Raw genomic sequence first — 19,933 nt, forward strand, 5'->3', positions numbered from 1 at the left:
TGAAGGGTTCACCATGCCATGTAATAACCATAACTTATGACTCATCCTCTTTCAATGCCTTGTGTGACCAAGGTCTTTGAATCCATGATTTTATGCTTCCCAATGCAAATGAATATACTATGATGCCATGGATATGCAGATGAAATATCAAACCAAAACTTAGGTAGAAATGAAAAGGGGGGGGGGATTTTGGGGTATGACAATCCTATATGTTTCTTAGACACCACTCAAAAAATTTAAAATGTCCCCCAGTTTTGGGAGATGCATATATATACGCACATTCAACGTAGGTCATTCTGAGGGACACCCTATAGGTTGGTTTTTTTTTAATTCCAGAGATGCATGTCCGAGATATTTCAAGAAAATATTCAGAATTGATCAGCTCAGTGAAAAATATAGAGATGCATCTTCGATAGCTTGGTAGGTTTTTGAAATGTTTTGTCACCTTTGTATGTCAGATATTTCTGGAGATACATCTCCCGAATAATCTGCTAAAACACACAGTTGCATAATCACACAACCATTGTTGTTTTTCTTTATAAACTCTCACCAAAAACCCTTTCATTCTCAATTCATTTTTTCACTCCAAATCTCCAATCTTCTGGTTCATCACACCAAAGGGAGAAAAAGAAGTTAGAATTTCAAGTAAAGATCATTTATTTTAAGTTGCATGGCTCATATTAATCCAGTTTTTTGTCTAGAAAAACAAGCTTTTTCTTTTTCCGGAAATGTATCTCAGAAATGTGTATGAACTTTTCCGAAAATCCATTTCCGGTATTTGTGTTCATTTTCCAGTTATGTTTTTAGCAGTAGTCCTTATTTACTATTTTATGGTAATTGTTTTCATTAGATATGGTGCACCCCGATATTTTCCACCAAACAAGTTGTGTCTCTGAATGTTCGAGGTGTTGTTGTGAAGGTAGTAGATGTTGGCAACACGTTTAAAAATGAGAAAGAGTTTGAATCTCTTGTTCAAATGCTTCAATGGATTCGTATGAAGGCTTCAAACAGAGATTCAGTATGGTTATCGGAAGGCCCGATATTGGTTTGGATAGAAGATGTACTTTTGTGACAATAATGTACAAAAGAGGCGGGAAATATAGACCTCCATTCCGGAATTTTAAAAGAGACGACACTGGTTCAAGAAAATCTAAGTGTCCCTTTAAAGTGCGTGATTACATGATAGCAAACAAAAATTGAATATTTAATGTCATATGTGGTTTGCATAACCATGATTTGTGTGAAAAGTTAGTCGGGCATCTAATTGTGTGTCGGCTCATGCCGGAAGAGAAAGAATGCATTGCTGGCATGACATTGAATTTGGTTTAATCGAAAAATATTCAATACCAAACTAACAAGGTGCTTAGGGGGGATATAACTAAAATGCAACAACTCTTGAAACTGTTGGATGATAACAGTTACGTGTCTAGGTACCGAACGTGCGAGGATGTAGTTACTGTTAGAGATATATTTTGGACTCATCATGATTCCATAAAGTTGTTCAACACGTTTCCTACAGTGCTCATACTTGATTCAACATACAAGACCAATAAGTATAGACTTCCATTGTTGGAGATGGTTGGTGTTACCTCAACTGAGAAGACATATTCTGTCAGATTTACATTTCTAGAGAGCGAGAAAGAGGAGAATGTTACTTAGGCCTTAGAGGTGTGTCGGGAAATGTTGAAGGACCAAGTTGAGATGCTTAAAGTTATAGTTACTGACCGCGTCACCGCCTTGATGAATTTGATTGCAAAGGTATTTCCTACTTCTTACGCATTACTCTGTAGGTATCACATAACAAAGAATGCGAGAAGTCGGGTTAAACCCACGGTAAGGACGAAACAGATAGAGTCCGAAGATGGAAAAATGGTGAAGGCGGGTGTGGTTGTGGAAAAAATAATGGATGCATTGAATCGTATAGTAAATTCTTCCACAAAAGAACTATATGTTGATTCTTTTATACATTTCAAGAAAGTGTGTGAAAAATATCCTAATTTGTTGAAATATCTTGAAAGCATAATTCTTGACTAGGTGAAGGAGAAGATTGTTTGTGCTTGTACTAATAAGGTTAGACATCTTAGAAATACAACAACTAACCGAGTTGAGTCTGCCCATGCTACATTTAAGAATTGGTTGGGAAATAGTAAGGGTGATTTGTATAGAGATTGGGACTTCGTGAACCAAATGATTCAAAACCAGCACAATGAGATACATACATCATTTGGTCGGAGTATCACAGTTTTAGAACACAACTTTAAAAATAATAATCTTTATTCTCAGTTGGTTGACAACATATGTCGAGCGGGTTTGAATTATATTTTTCACGAGGCTAAACGAGTTGATAATGTAGGCTCCGATAGCGCAAAGTGTGAATGCACAATTATGAAAATATATGGTCTCCCATGTGCTTGTGTTATTGAAAAAAGGGTGAAACTTGGTAGCCTGATAAGATTGGACGAGGTTTGATGATGATGGTGACATGAAAGACGCTAAATTGAATATCTCTATTTTGACCGAATGGGAAGTGATACAAGAGAGTTTTTGAAAGTCGATGACAATATGAAACTCCACATCAAAGAACAATTGAGGAAGATTGCTTATCGGGAAACCACCGACTTGAAACCACCCTCTCAACGGTTAAAAACAAACGGTGCTCCGAAGAAGATCCAACCTACACCAAGTGACAACTCAACGGTGCAGTCTACTTCGTATTTTGAACATGTTGACAAAGTTTTTCAAGACTCACCAACTCCAAAATATCTCAAAAGTGTTTCCAAATGAGCTCATATTAGCAAACCACCTCCTACGCTGCCTCCACCAAAGATTCCATTCATTGACGAGATGTCAGTTTTTATTCACAAATACATCAAGCAAATCATCAATTTTGAGGAGGATGGTAATTATGGATATCAAGTTGTTTCAGCTTTACTCGGTAAAGGAGAAGATAATCATACACTTGTCGGCCATCAACTTATCCAAGAGTTGATAACTCATAAAGAATCATACACACGATTGTGAGGAAAGAAAGAACACTTTGATGAAGTTTATGAGTCTCTTGTTCATTGCCTTAGTGGACCGACACCGGAGTAAAAATGGATGTGCTTCCCTGAAATGGGTCACCTCATAGCATGTGCGTATGATAGGGTGTGTGTTGATCTTACATGATATGGTTATTCAGAAACCTTTTTCCCATTGCGTACTGCCCCACCTCAAAATCCAAATGATCATACTATGTGTATTAGGTGACTTTCAAAATCACAATATTTTGTTCAAGTTTATTTGAAATCGGGGTCCGCTATACCACTTACATCACTAGAATGGACGACTCATTCAACAACAACAGCCGAGACTTGGCCAAACCATTTTATGAAAAGGATGCAAGAGTTCTAGAAACTGAGCAACATTGAAAGAGTATAAAATGCACAAAAGTCAAAGGGGGTACCGCCAATAGATTTAGCCGGTGACAAATGTTTCGATACATTTTAATCTCGTGTTTAGCCAGATAAATAAGTGTATGTAATTGTGTCTTAATATTAATGAAGTGTGTTTTATTCAATTTATCATATTGTGTCTTAATACAATTTTTATCTTTCCCGTTATAACATTTGTTTATTTGTAAAAGAAAATTTCTATTTTCAAACATGTTCAGGAGAGGTTCCGGAGATGCATCTTCGGAACAAGATATAGGGTGCGGAATCGAAGATATATCTCCCGAATTAGTATATTAGATTTTGAATGGTCCACAATTGTCTACAACTTCTATAAATTAAGGTGCCTTTATTTCTTATTTCACACAAACTGAAAATATCTCAAATGTCACAAATAAAAATCAGTTGGTATGTCACAGATATCTTCTTCTACAATGCAACTCCTGGACGAAACTTTAAGTTCACCGAGTACACATCTCTTGCAGATATTAAAGACGAAATACAACATTTCCTATCTTACGAAGACAATCAAAGAATTGTGAAGCCCGAGTATCGTTCACCGTCAATTAACAACGGAGAGAAGATTGAGTTCAACAACTTTGAGCCCAAGATCAATGCAGATGTAAGGGCTATGTGGAATACATTTTTTTGTTTCGAAATAAAAAACTTTGCTCGAGTTGAAAGCGAAGATTCCAAGATTGATTAAAGATATTCTTAAGATGTTGTACGACTGAATAAACAAAGTAATACTGATAATTTGTGATTAGCGGCGAGTTATTGAGTTTTGGATGGTACCCAAGAATTCCGTGATATTGGGGTTGAGAAACTACATTCATCTTGATTTACTCGCATATACACGTCAATTATTATTCTTTTTGTTATACTCTCCCCGTTCCCTTTTAAGGATTATTTTTTTGACTTTTTACACATACTAAGAAAATTAATCATTATTGTTACTTTTCAAACAATAATTTTTCTTTTATCTATAATACACTTAGTTATTTATTACATTCATTTTACTTTTTCTCTCTATGTAATAATTACATAAGAGTAATTTTGACAAAAATACAATTAATACTACTTTAAACTTTACAAATGACAATTAAAAAAATTAAAAAAAATGACAATTAAAAAAATTAAAAAAAATGACACTTAAAATAGAACTTAACTTATACATTTATTTATTATAAACATTTAAAACTATATATTTAAAAGTGAAAAAAAAACTCTAGATGTTTCAATTCATAAAGAGTACTATTGACTTTCACGTGTTATAATAATTTTGGATGTTTCAAAATCAATACTATCCAACATTACTTAAATTTTTTATACTAAAATTAATTTATGTTTGTTTCGTTAAATTAATTTAGTTTGCACCTGTGTAACGAAAATCTAATTAAAAGATTTTGAATTTGAATTTATAATATTTTTTATATATTTAAAAAAACAAAATTCTAACTATTAATCTATTGACTAAAAAGTATCACTTTTTGTAAATTTATTTCATGTTCTATTTTTATTTTAGGTGGGTTTCTTATTTTTCCAAAACTCCCAACTCAAGTAGTCTTAACTTTAAACCATAAACTATAAACTTGTATTTGTTCAAAAATTAGAGTTGAGAATTATTAGAAATAGCAGTTAAACTGCATATACATAAAGGTGATGGAACCATGAAGACTAGCTAAGCCATGCATGGTGTAATGATATGTAGTGCATGACATGGTTTGACATGCATGAGATTATAAGCCATGCATACAAGGTAGCTCTATAAATACTAATCTTCTTTTTCTACAAAACTTAACAATTGAATCGCATCAATCAATTTGATCTCTCTATCATATAACAGGTCAGATGTGATGAGTTGCTGAAATTGTAACATATTTCCAAAAAAAATGTTTTGGATAAATGATCTCTATTTTACATCAAGAGTCATCAAAATTGACTAGCTAGTGCTCTTAAATTTTGAAGTCTAGTTTGTCATTTTGTAACGGTGAGACTTAAATTATACGATTCATTGAACAAAACTGGTGACAAATTGTGGGGACTGAATTCACCCACAAATCAACTTGCCTATCATTTAAACTTTCTCAAATAAATGATTGTTTCTATCTTGGGCACAATTGTCTTCTTTTTCATCTTATTATGGTTCTTTTTCATCTTGTTAGGGTGTCTATTTTTATTCAAATTAATATTTTTTACGTTGACGTACTACTGTAACTTATCATTTTGTATTATTGATCTCATAAGTGATTAAAAAAAAGTTCCTAGGACACTATTACTTAAGTCGCTAAGGAAAGGATTATTGAATTTAAAAAAGAATTATTGGCTGCCTTTTTAAGGTTGTTTTTCTTTTGGCATGATCTCCTAACAAATGATTTCTTCACTAGGAATCTTACCTGCCCGAACATGGACACCTTTGACTTCAGCTAGAACATCCCCTCTCAATAGAAGGATCAATTGCCTTAAGAGGCAATCCTTCTTTTTCATCCACGAAATAGTCATCTCGAATTATTTTGTACGAGCCCATCTGACTCAAATCCAAATCAAAATAGAGAAAGTCTACATGTTTTTTACCCCGTTCAAAATACTGGTCATAAGTATCTATCAGTTCATCCTTGCAGACGAACAATTTGTCATCCAACTTCTTCTTTGAAAGAAAGGCGGCTTAAAGAGACTCATTCAGGTTGTCCTCTGATAAGGCAAGCTTTTGACCTCCTCCACTGCCTTCTTGAGGGATTCCTTGAGCTTCTCCTATGATCGATTCGACCCATCTCACTTTTTAGTCATAACTTTTATTGTCTCTTGCTCCTGAATCAGCGTTTCCTTCGCAGAAGTAAGATTAGCTTATAAGTCACCTACATATATATCTGGTTAGACATGAGCTTTAAGGAGCAATCGTTCCATCATCAGATCCCTAAGCAAAGTCGTTGGAAAAGTCTTTATGGAAGTGGAGTCGAGCGCAGACATATTTCCTTGCGTCAAATGCATTGTTCCTCGGCGAGGATAGAACGTTATTAGGTAGGTCAACCTGAATTAGCGAACCCATGTGTTGCTTGGACAATTTCTGATTTCCCATTTGAATGATAGCTTGGAAGTATTTCGAAAAGTCTTCATGGAAGGGGAGTCAGGAGTTGGCATATTTCCACGCGTCAAATGCGTTGTTTCACAGCGAGGACAGAAATTTATTAGGCGGGCCAACCTGAATTAGCGAATCTCTATGTTGCTTGGACAATTTCTGATTTCTTATCTGGCTGATAGCTTGGAAGTCGTTGGAAAAGTCTTCATGGAAGGGGAGTAGGGCGCTGGCATATTTCTTCGGGGAAAACACATTGTTCCATGGCGAGGATATAAAGTTATTAGGCGGGTCAACATAAATTAGTGAACCCTTGTGTTGCTCGTCATCTTTAAGGTTTATAATGACCTTATCTTTCTGATTGGGAGCTAAGGAGAAACTTCTGCTATGCCCATTTGGTCTCAGGGTTTTGAGAGAGTGAATCTCAATAACGGTGCTCCTTTAAGTGCCCATTTTGCTTCCTTTGGTGATGAGGGTAACCATGTGACTTTTTGTACTATCAGTTTACTACTCGTTATGACCCGCCATCTTCTTGGTCAGGCGAGCTTTCATCTTAGCGATCAGGATGGACATCTTTTCTGCAAAAAAGAAGAAAAGAAAGGTGTAAGTCATCAGGTTAGTAAAAAAATCCTAAACTAGGAATAACTATAATTAAAAACTTACGTAGGTTACTCATTGATCTTGTTATTATTATCCCCCATAATCTAATTCTATCATTTTTCTAGAGCTCATGATAGAGAACTCATCCAAGAAATAGATCATTCCCCTCTCAGTGATGGTAAGCTAATCAAAATCAAACTCAGTGATAGCCACTAGGTCTTTAGTCCAAGACAAAGGTAAGAGGAAGTGTCATCATCCTCCTTAGTCGTGACCATGGAGATGACATCTCGCCCCCCTCACTATCACAAACATATTCTTCCAATTCTTGTAGTGGTAAGAACGGGGCTTGAACAAAGTCCTACCAGACATGACACTAAGGGTCACCCAACCTCCTTTCGATCTGGTCTTGGTAGCGTAAAAGGAAAAGAAAATCACTATGGTAGGGTTGACGTCCAATCTCTGGCATATGATCTTGAAGGCCCTAATGAAGCCCTAGTCGTTCGGTGAGATATGGGAGGGAGGAACATTTGCAATCGCTAGAACATGTGCTTTGAATAGTGTAAATGGGACTAAAACCCTTAAATATTGGACAACAGGGAGGTGCAAATAGAAAATAGGATTGGGTGAGTCAATGGGGGCAGTCATGTTAGCCTACTCCTCTTCAGAACAAGCTTTTACGAAAATGTCACCAATGCCAAAAAGGTTGATATGACTCCAAAAGGAGGCCACCATTTCCTCACAAGTGTAATAAGGATCGAATTGTACTTGGAATATTTGGCTAGCATTATTTGCTTGGAATTTCATGGGAAAGAATGGGAAGAAAGATAACCAATAGAACTCGCACTATGACTATCATAACTACTAATGCTCTCATAACTCCCACACACACCTATTTCTAAAAGTGTATAGTAAATCAATATATTCGCTCGCTCAACGTACTTCATGCAACACAAATACATTTATGTTCACTCTCTACCACTTGATGGTTTTATCACCTTACCACTCTTGTCTAAGTCTCTAATAATCGCTATGTTTGGAAAGAAAAAAATGTGAAGAAAAAGGAGAAGAGATGTGCTTGTGGGTGAGCAGAAAAAAGAACTTTAGGTTTGGAGAATATAAGCAACTTGGTAAGAGAAGGGAGAATATGGTAGTGTGTTTGAAAATGGGATGAAATTTTCCCTTTTATAGCATCACAAACTACAAAGAGTAGGCAGTGATTAGATCTAACTTTGTGAAAATCGTAGGAATCGGAAGTTGATTTCCACATACGGCGCCAATGTTCCATTGCAGAACCAGAAATGGATAGGATTGTGGAAACCACGACAAAGCGAAGCTTCCTAAGCGTGTTCAATGATGCGGCATTGTGGATTGGAGGTTGCGACCATTGTGCTTCTTGGATTGGAGGTGTTGATCTTGAATCAACTACATTAATCAATGTCGATCTTGAATCGGCGTTGCAATTCTCTAATACGGAGGACCAAGGGGGTACATGTACGGTTAGCACTTCAATATCCAAGTCAGTTTGGGATTCAGGATAATCGTAGTGAAAGTGAAGATTAGAGATTGTGTACCTAAAAACCTTTTGTAGAGGTATTTATACCTTGGGCTTTATTAAGTACGTTGGATAAGTGAGCCTTGTGTTATTGGGCCTTTGGTCGGTGCGAAGCAGTGTGCCCTTGAACCTTTGGTCGACACGAAACAATTACCAATCATTATGGAGTCTTGGTAGCAAGAAACAACCAAAATCAGCATTTTTAATCCTCTGGAATTTCTCATATCACAATCCAAGGTTGATGACTATCTATTGACAATAATAAGTAGATTTCTAAGCAAGGTGTTAGTTTTAGCATTCATTGAAACTATTAGGGTTGGCACCAAGGTTTCTTCTACTAGTGTCGCCACTCCTAGGGGTGTTTGAAGTTCCCCATCGGTGAAGGTTGGATTGGGTCTTCTCAATGTGAGGATAATGTTGTGAGTCCATCTTTGGGGTTGTGATTTTACCTCATGACCTCATTAGTGATAGATCGGGGTACACATTTGGGGTTCTTTCTCCGTTTTACAATCAAAATTATGGATTACAAGTGGAAAGTTGAAACATACTTTACTTTAAAATAATATTTTCTAACGGGGTGAGGACATATGAAATTGTATGGTCTGAATGTAAAGTTCATTATTTTGATTAATGGTGTTGAAAAATAAATTGATTCAATAAAAAATTGTAAAATAAATCGAACTAAATTAAAAACAAAAAAAAAACACATTTGATTTGGATGTGTTTGAACCATTTTATAAAAGAATCGCGTTGTTCGATTCTATTTGCGGTTTATATTTTAAAATTGAAGTAAATCAAACTAAATTGCATTATGTTACAACTCAAACTTCACTGATCTCACATCCAACTCAATCTCAAATCTATTATGCCTTAGTCTTACTATTACAAATAATTTGCTTTTTCTCACACTTAAGAATTCATTTTGGTATTCTCAAATCTCTCATAATAGTATCGCGTCTTCTTATCATCTTCTTTCTCTAATATATCTCGCATCTTCTTCTCTAACTAATCTCTTTTATCTTCTCATTTTTATGCTATTTTTCTCTCTTTCAATCTCATTTTTATAGTATCTCTTTTTCTCTAATCTCTCGTCACTTCTATTCTTTCTTTTCCATCTTTTCTAATCTCTCCTCGGATTTGTTTTTTCTTTTTCATTATAATATTTTTTATATTATTTATTGTTTTATGTTTTTTATTTCACTTTTGTCAAATCTAATTTTTGTATAGTAAATGGAAAGTTGTTATTTAAATATGATAAATTTTGTTGTTATTTAGTAGAAATATATATATATATATGAATAAACACAAAATAAAATTGTCTTCTATATCATATATGTGTATGAATGACTTAATAAAAAAATTGTAACAAAACTGAATCAATTGAATCAACCCAAACCACATTAATTTGATTTTATTTCATTTTATTTTTTATAATCAATCGAATCAATCCAAATTCTGTATTAACTTTTAATGTCAAAGTCAATAAAACCAGGCCTCGTCTAATTTTGATAATTGAAAATGCAGTGATTGAACAATTTGATTCCTTAAGTAAGAAACAGAAAATTAGTCTTTAAAACTGAATCACATCAATCAATTTGATCTCTCTATCATAACAGGTCAGAAGTGATGAGTTGATACGTTATTTAAGCCATGATAAAATTGTTTTGGACTATTGATGATCTCTATTTTACATCCTAAAGTCATCAAAATTGATTGACGTAGAAAATAAGTTGACTAGTACTCTTAAATTTTGAAGAGTACTTTGGCATTTTGTAACTGTGGGACTAAATCATACCTTTGTTACAATTCATTGGACAAAATTTATGAATCATTGTGGGGATTAGAGGCAGATTCTTTTGCCTTTTTTTATAAAAAAATTGATTTTATAGTATAAAATAATTTGTGTGAAAAAATTTTAGAATCTTTTTTATAAAAGCTTCAAAAAAAAAATTTAGTTTGAATAATTATTCTTAAAATGTTATTTTAAATATTTTATTATTTTATTTAAAAATTAGATATTAAAATTTCAAAAAATTACTTAATTTAAGAGCTATTTCAAAAAAAAATTATAAAAATTATTTTTGAGATACACCTTTTTAAAAAAATTATAATTTTCACTATATTTTAATCTTCAATAATATATATTTATGTTATAGGATGTCAAACTTAATCTTTCAATTTATAAAAAAAAATCTAAAAATATTTTAAAACTATTTTATAAAATCTATTTTTAAAAATATAAAGAAAATCTTAAAATTAAAACAAATAGACCCTAAATTCACTTGCAAATCAACTTCCGTGTCATTTAAACTTTCTTTTCCAACAAGCTGAAACATTTAACTAATTGCTTCTTTTTTTTTTCATTATATGAACCACCCTTGAACAATATAGAATCACATTTTTTAATATCCGTTATTAATAGGAAATATTCATCTCATCCTATAGAGAATCTCTCACATCTTTAAAAATCAAAAAATATTTTTATTGATGTCTAGAGATATATCTCTAGACACAACTAAAATCACATTAATCTTCGTATTTTAGTAAATCATCTCATTTTTGCCAAACAAAAAAACTAAAAATGCATATTTATATATTTTATGGAGTGAATCTGAAGATTAATGTCTGTAACAACTTCATGACGATTCCGGAGATACATATCTGAAAATGTCAAACGAAAAATTGAATAAAATATCATCTTGCATGTTTTTCTTCCTCGTGATCAAACTCAACTTCACTCTCAAAATCCTTAAAAGATTTCTTCCATTCTCAATCCATTTTTCAACACTATAACTTCATATTTAAGGTAAAATTCATTCATTTCATTCTTCATTTTTTGAATTAATATGATTTTGGAACTGAAAAAAAGAACGTTAAGTCTGGATATGCATCTCCGAACAAAGTTTCATGTGTTTTGGAGATGCATCTTTAGATTTTTCTGATACTTTGAGTTTTAAATCTATTTTTCTATTATGAATAATATTAAAAATGGTGCAGCATGATATGTTTTCTAAAGCTACTATGAGGATGGATGGATGTTAAATCAGATGAAGTGAAGGATGATGTTAAATTAGATGTTAAATCGGATGAAGTGAAAGATGATATTAAATTAGATGTTAAACCGGATGAAGTGAAGGATGATGTTAAATCGAGTGTTAGATTGATTGTTGTTGAGGTAGATATTTGTGAATATTTTACAAATAAATAAAAGTTTACTGTTCGTGAACATATGCTACAACGGATTTGATTGGAGACCGAAAAATTGGAGTTTGACGTTGTGATTAGAAGGCCTGACATTGGTTCTAAGATAAGGCAAACATTTGTAACAATGAGATGCGAAAGAAATGGGGTACGTACCAATCACCGATTCAGAAGTTGAAATGTGATGACACTGGATCAAGAAAATGTGAGTGTTTGTTTAAATTGCATGGATACCGTAAGACAGATGATACATGAAAATTTAATGTGGTTTCTAGTATATATAAGCATGTCTTATGTCAAAAGCTAGTCGATCATCCTATGTCACCTTATTCCGGAGGAAAATGAACTTGCTTCGGACACGACATTAAACATGGTAGCGCCGGAAAAACATACTTGCAACTTTGAAACAGAAAAGACCTCAAAGTGTTCAAATTTCAAGCAAGTATACAATGTACGTGCCCGAAAAAAGAAAACTACAATGTGATTCTAAATGTTCTTGTTCCTTGTGTTAGCGACCCATCATTGTTTCAAAAAAGAATGTGCTTCTCAGAAATGATATCTTTTATAACATATAATTTTTCGAAAATATTTTTTTCACTTGGAAGTAAGCCATCTCGAAATCTATTTGAACGCATCATGTGTATTGGTGGCTTTCAAAAAGATAATATGTTCAAGTTTATTTGAAATTGAGGTGTCCTATATCAAAAACATCATTGGAATGGATGACACATTTCACAAAAGAGGTTGAAACTTGGTTGGGTCACTTTCTAAAAATGGTGGAATAGTTCACCAGTTAAGCGACAATGAAAAAAAATCAAATAAGAAAACGTCAAATAAGAAATCATCAATAAAATAGATTTGGATGGTGACACATGTTTCGAAACATTTTATTTTTTATCTAACAATGTAACTTGTTTTTTGTATGTAATGTTCTCAATGATATAATCTCGATACAATTTGAGACATACATAATGTATATTCTACATTAATGTTATAGAATTTAGAGATAATTTTTAAACACTTTTTTTCAAAATTTGACCCTACATATTAATTGGTTCTGTATAAAGATTGTTCTGCCTGTTTTCCAGACACACCCCATTTTAATTGTAAAAACAACTAGAATAGGAAATTTTACGGATATGTATATTCATAAAAATCCTTATTTTGTAAAAAAATAAAGCATGTTCAGATATGCATATCAAAAATATACTCTGATGAGAGGGGATCCCATTTCCATGTTATTTACAATAAAAACTTATGTTTATGTAAGATCCGAATTGATCTAAAACTTTTATTAAAAAACTTTTGTCTCTAAGATCCGAATTGATCTAAAATTTTGATAAAAAGGGATCTCTTTCCATGTTATTTACAAAAACATAACACTTATTTACAAAAACATAACACACTAGAATGAATAAATAATCTCATCTTGCATTTGTGTATTTCAATAGCACTAAATCCCCCACTTTAATTTAGAATCTCCGATGACATAACTCTTATCGATCTAAAATTCAAATTAAATACCCTCCTGCGATATTCAAAAAATTAAAAAATTGTCAAACTCAATTGACAACAAAGGAAATATATGATTCACCAAACTTGAATAGAAGAGAAATGAAGATTTAAAGATTATATGAAGTATATTTTATCATTACTCATCAAAGGGTCTGATTGAAGTGTATATGAAAATTACAAGATCAATTGATATTCTAAAGATGTTGAAACATCCTAAATCATCCTATTCAATATTAATTTGTTATTTTTCTAACATTCTACAATTGTTTATGGACTAACCGGACATATTCTAGATATGCATCTTCGTAAAACACACTAAATTTTAAATTAATGGTTGTTTCAAAAATGCATCTCCAGACTCACCTCAATACAAATAGAGAGATACATCTCCGGATTAAATTTTGACAAAATAAAGATAATTCACCAATTTGCAGTAATGAGTCTGTAAAAAGAGTATGTCCGAAAATGCGTCTCCAAATATTATATGCAATGATGACTTTTCAGCGTGGTGTAGAAGTGCCACATTGTGTGTAGACGGTAATTCCCTTAGTAACATGAGAGATTTTGAGACAAGTCTCTTAAATTCAAGCCTCCATTCCTTTAAGCGGGGTCCCATTGTCCCAACTCTTTGTCCCTTCAAAATAAAGGTCTTAAATTGAACTAGACTCAGTGTGATTGGTGAGAATCCTTTTCCTAATTTAATTCGTTGATAGGATAAATATTTATTGGAGAAATAAATATTGCAATATATATGCCATATTAAACTGAATAAATGATTTGAATAAAGCCAAAGTATAATCATATATGAACACATAACATGTAAAAATCAAAAAACAGTAAACCAATATTGAAAATAAAAGGTTAATCCAATGGATGGTTACACCTGATCCGAACTAACCCTACAAATTGGAGTTGACGAGAAATAATATTGTCACACTCACAGTGCCTTTTCATTCTTCTAAACATGCATAATAAATTAAACATTAAAGAAAACAACGTCATAGGAAATTGTCTAAATACTTGTGGTCCACACATAGCAATATGAACTGGTATATTATTAAGTCAACAGCACTAGCCAAAAACTAGAACCAAACCCATGTGCTACACTCATTTGGATCATGATTTGATGCAGTCAACAAATTGACACAGTCACTGTCATAGATTGGGATTCGTTCGATTTAGATCCGACAATCAAAATTCATCTCATAACTTTTTAATATCTCAGATTTTTTAGTTATACCGTAAACATTAAATATGCGTTATTTTGAACCATTCGATCGAGATCGGACAGTCAACAATGTCCAGACTGCGTGACTGCATGGAATCCTATTTCACCTTGCACACAGCAAACCTAGCAATCTGCAGTGCACCTTCAGAAAACTTCATGCAGTGAAGAACAAAGAACAAAATGAACACTTGCTTTAGTGCAAAGTGAGAATAGTTACAGCTTACATTAATATGGATTTATTGATTAAAAAATCACAAAAACAATCAAACTCAAAGATACCATTAGCAGCATCCCTCGGTATATTTCACAATACTATACAAATTGACAGGTCACTTTGAACAGCAGTCTTGCAGAATAAAGTGTTGTTACCAACACCGATCTAACCAATTGAGTGTGAGGGCTTTACTCACAGAATTATCAACAGATCAAGAATAACCTCCATTGAATTCATAGAAGTTTAATGCCACATTAACACAACTATCCAAATAAATCACATCTGCAAACCCAGGACTAACAACTTGGAACACAGAAATCTAAGAATCAAAAGTAATATCCCATAATTTAATGTGTTTTCAAGAATGGCTAGAAAACTTCATTGGAAAGGAAAAGAATAACCCGGTAAGTTACAAACAACCACCATGATGGAATACAGAAAAGATCAAACAACCACCATGATGGAATACAGAAAAGATCAAACTGATTATGCATCTATCATATGCAGTATTAGCTAGGAAGGCAGATATGCAAAAATTTAAAATTAAATACAAATAAATATTAGTGAGCCATTACTTGTATCATTCGCCTCAACCCCACCAAAACTATAGTCATCTGACAACTTAGCAAAATATAACCAATAATAAATATCAGTAAAAAACATTATTAAATATCAAAAAGGCTCACAAGAAACATATATGGAAAACATGCGTCTTATTGTCAGATATTCGCAAGAGCCTTAAAGAAGCAAACTTTTACCAAACAAGACAATTCAGTGAAATTTATATTAAATAAATTAGACAAATTCCAAGAACAAGCCATAGTCTGAATCTCTAATGAGCGCGATAGAAGACGAATTTCAAAAGGTTCAACTTGATCCTAACGAAAGTAATCGTAATTCTCGACTGCAAGGTTGGTCACTTGCCTCTCACAAACACAACGTCCCCAATACAAGCGATTCCTACATAGAATTGTCGTTTCACGATTAAGCCCAATTAACCATTCATATTGAAGTTTTAATTCAGCACCCAATGAGCATTAATAACAGAGGGTGAGCGGTTCGAAATGACAGCATTAATCACCTGTAGAACGCATAATTCAACGCTTGCCACGATGCCCTGCACCTGATCTCGCACCGGGGTTGCGAGCGAATTGGAAACGTAAACTGACCGAGTTGCGGTCAAGCTCGTCAAATTTGTAACCTGCAAAATTAAGGTTCACTGTTTTACGATGAAAAACTAACCACGTTCTGGACGACGAAAGAGGGTGGCAGCAGGCAGATGTTATAAAACGTGTACTGTACCTTACCTCATCTTAAAACATAATAAACCTGAAATACATCTGCAAACGTTCAAACCCGTTATCCAACATAGGGAGAAATGTGATACCTTCACTTAATACAAAAGGGATTAAACTTGCTACTTAAGAGAAGGAAGAGGAAGAAGGGCGAGTAATCTTCCGTTAGTCTCCACTCCCCATTGTTGGACAGGCTCGGCCTTTGGGCATTTGGCAAAACGAAGAACACTTGAAGAATATATTCTAGTAAAAGTTTAAGGATCTACACAGCAGTAAAACATAACTTGACATGAAAGGGTGGTTACGCTGCTAGTAGTTGGAAATATGATAGTCCGAAACGAAGAGAGCTTAATTGGTCAGGAAGGCCATGTATTTCGTGCAGTAAACGAGCGCAGATGAATAACTCACACTAGGAAGAGAGCACCCTTTATATAATATGGAAATATCAAAATGGATGGCAGCATTCATAGTCTTCTCACAATTTCATGAAAAAATGATAAAACATCAGTGTTACTGTTAGCTTTATCAATGAGCACAACAAAGTTGGGATAGACGAGAAAATCTATTCATGCAGTTAAACACAGTGCTATTTTTTAGTTTATTGTGAATAACTGCCAAGTGTACTCCCCACTCTTATCCAGATGCTTGCTTAATATCCTTGCAATAATTTCTTTATATCATTTCCACTGAGCACTTTCCAGTTACGCAGTCAGTTTTATCAATATCAGTTACCTAGGAGCAATTCCACACTCATAATGCAATGGCAAGGAAGGAAGATTATCATAAATCACTCAAATACACATTGTTATCGTCTAGTCTATGTACAGGACATACTAGAAAATAATATTCTACAGTAATTTCTCTATAATCAGCTCAAGAAGGGACTAAAGAAATTGAACACGCTGCCTTGGAAAATTAAATGGATGAGGTGAGGTTGTCATCACAAGGATAAGAGAAAAGGAGATATTACCATGCAATGCATCCATGGCAGTTGCTGCATGAGCCGGGCTTACAAAGTCAACAAAACAAAGTAACAGTGGATCACCCCCAGGCTGCACATAATCCCAGTCAAAAATCTGCCAATGCAAATAATATAATGTTTATACTTTTTAATTAAACTTACTTGTCTTGATTCCTTGCTAACAAGTCTAACTTCTTTGTAGCCTACAAAAGGACGAAAAATATCTGTACCACTGTGTTAAGGTCTTAACAATGAGGAATCGACAATGTAAAACAATAGACTAAGGAGAACCAGATGAAAGGATACGTGCTACTTCCCGTCTTGTACAGTTGGAAGGTAAACCCTCCACAAATACTGTATTCGTAGCACCATGCGGAAGCGAATGATCAGACCTTCCACCACTTAATTCCTGGATTTTGTCATTTACATGTGATCTTCGGTCTACTCCTCCAATATTAGCGACATGAGACTCGTCAACAGAATGACTGGGAACTCCCCCGTCAATGGTTCTAGTGGGCTGGCCGGGACCATAAGTTGAAATCTGCTACAACATTTACCACGAGTTAACCTAAAACATATAGGCTTGTTTACATGCCATGCCATGCCTGTCTTGTGATGAACCTAGATTTAACAGTGTCCAATCCAGTTACCTAAGTTATCCCATCACATGCTCAGAGTGAATGGACGGAGTTTCAGAACAAGGTAGAATTGAAAATCACGCGTTCACAATGTAATGATAGGAAAGAGTAATTCCTCAAATTTTCTAAGACCTTCTTTGAGAAAAGGGGCATTTTAATTTATTTGTGTGCCCTCGATATCTCCCCGTGACAACTTTTGAGCTAAAACACAATTTAATGGAAATAATTTGAGAACGAGTCTAAGGATTAAAAATACATTTGATCAATTATGAATCTTATCCCTATTCATATACATACCAAAAGCAAGATAGAGTAAATAGATCCTAGTAGCCTAAATAATTTCAACATGCCAAATAGGGCCATAGCAAACAAGAAAAGATAACTGGTCATTTAAGAGCATGAAAATAATAATTAATACCGCATTACGGAGGTAACGCTCATAGGATGCATCAAGGGATTCAGTATCTCTAACTACTTGGAGCCTTCCTCTATCAGCATCATGGGGATAGTAACTGGCCAAGTCATGAACGCCAGAGACATCTTCAAAATTAAGCAATATCGAAATTAATGAGAAAAGAAAGACTATAGCAAGGGAGAAAGGAATCATTTGCATGATTAATGTAAATTAATACATTGAAATATGAGCCTAAAGATACGACAATTTTGAATTTTAAACTGCACAAATTGGCTTAGGATGTATACGATAGCATGTTTGGAAAATAAATGAGGAAAATCATTCAGAGAGAAAACTCGGCGGAGGGATTGTGCCCTGCAGTCTATTTCTAATTTTAAATTCATCAAATGCTATTGCCATCACGCTTATAAATCAGTTATGAATATGATAACTAGCAAGTTCAGCACATTGAATGATGTTCAATTATAAGATGTGATGAACGATTCTTGGTGGCTTTATGTAAGACAATATCTTCAAAGGCAGAAAATATTTTAAAAAAAGTTTATAGTAGTTTAGCATAAAAGTATATTTTTTAAAATCTTGGCATCCGGCCTTGCACAGACTAATCCAAGGGAACCAATCTTTGCAGGGGCCGTTTAAAGCTGGAGCAAAGTTCTGTATGGACTTGGTCCAACACAGAAATTGTTGGCACCTAACAAGATTCGAACCTAACCTTAGACCTTGAGAGGAACACACTCTCAGGATGCAGGCCTTCCCCACTAGGCCAACCCCTAGGGTTTAAGCTTGTTTTTGCTAAACATTAAAATAGCTGCCAAAGATTGATTCCAACAAAAGTTAACTTGAGACCAGAAAATATAACTTTCAATCTCATTGATTGCCAACATTAAACAAGTTGAGAATTAGCCTGTGACTAGTGATCCCCTGATTTCCAGATCATTATCTGGCTTAAACCCACTACCTCATGAATCAAATTTGTAATCTTTATAACAGTTTGAATAACGGTGTGTGTCAACACAGATCGATAAAAATGGTTTCACAATCAACCCAAATAGGTTAATCAAATACACGGGAACAAGAACAAGGTATCTAGGGCATAACTTTAAGTCAACGATTTAGCACGAGAAGTGGTTTAGAGTTAAAACAATGAGGCTTAGCAACACTAGAATTGAAACGGGGGAAATTATCCGTCTTGATTATAAATTTCGAAAAGAAAACCTAGCGAACAAGAAATGATGAAAAGGGGGAATAGAAACCCTAAATTGAAAAAAGAAGCAGGGGAAGAAGATTGATACCGTAATCGGGACGGGGACGTTTGGCGGGGATGGCGGAGGGGGCGTGCTGGGATTCGGCGTATCTCCAATAAGCGTCAGACATGGCGGTGTTAGCGACGGAGAGAGAGTACGATGAAGTGGAAAATTAGTTTGTTGAAGTCTAAAAGCTCAACAGAAACGTCACACAAGAAAACACAAATTCTGTTACAAACTCCTATCTCGATTTGTCTCCGTCTACTTTTTGGCCTTTACTAGATGAAATACTCAAATACTCCTCGTGCAAATTTAATTTTAGTTATAATAACTATTTTATATTGAATATATGAAAAATAATATGTAAATTTGATTGATTTTAGATTTTGTTTGAAATAACCAAAAATATATAGAGATTAGTTGTTATGCACTTCGGTGTAAAAAGTTTTACACGTTCAATGCATCACAATTATCCGTTATTATTATTTTTTCAATGTTTAAAATAAAAGTCAAACATTTTAAATAAATCAGTGGTTGTGATTAACTGATAGTGTAAAAAAAATTTA

The 19,933-nt window shown here is 33.9% G+C and overlaps 2 protein-coding genes across 6 annotated transcripts; one reads left to right on the forward strand and one right to left on the reverse strand.

Moving 5' to 3' along the window:
• The first annotated feature begins 1,680 nt into the window (after nt 1–1,680).
• Nucleotides 1,681–2,469, forward strand: LOC127079564 (uncharacterized). Its single transcript, XM_051019948.1, has 2 exons — nt 1,681–1,923; nt 2,035–2,469. Exons 1-2 carry the CDS (start codon nt 1,681–1,683, stop codon nt 2,467–2,469), a joined length of 678 nt encoding a protein of 225 aa, XP_050875905.1.
• An 11,017-nt stretch (nt 2,470–13,486) lies between these two features.
• On the reverse strand, nt 13,487–19,658 carry LOC127081795 (RNA-binding protein 2). Of its 5 annotated transcripts, XM_051022014.1 has the most exons (7): nt 19,416–19,658; nt 18,127–18,248; nt 17,377–17,611; nt 17,233–17,294; nt 17,080–17,161; nt 15,896–16,015; nt 15,462–15,774 (listed from the first exon to the last, which is right to left on the reverse strand). In XM_051022014.1, exons 1-6 carry the CDS (start codon nt 19,495–19,497, stop codon nt 15,912–15,914), a joined length of 687 nt encoding a protein of 228 aa, XP_050877971.1. In that variant the 5' UTR covers nt 19,498–19,658; the 3' UTR covers nt 15,462–15,774; nt 15,896–15,911. The 5 variants fall into 5 exon arrangements, with proteins under 5 accessions (XP_050877973.1, XP_050877972.1, XP_050877970.1 ...); XM_051022016.1 differs by lacking the exons at nt 15,462–15,774; nt 15,896–16,015 and adding an exon at nt 13,487–14,006; XM_051022015.1 differs by lacking the exons at nt 15,462–15,774; nt 15,896–16,015 and adding an exon at nt 13,487–14,021.
• Nucleotides 19,659–19,933: the final 275 nt, after the last annotated feature.

Source organism: Lathyrus oleraceus, chromosome 5 (genome assembly GCF_024323335.1).
Source record: "Lathyrus oleraceus cultivar Zhongwan6 chromosome 5, CAAS_Psat_ZW6_1.0, whole genome shotgun sequence".
Lineage (NCBI taxonomy): Eukaryota > Viridiplantae > Streptophyta > Magnoliopsida > Fabales > Fabaceae > Lathyrus > Lathyrus oleraceus.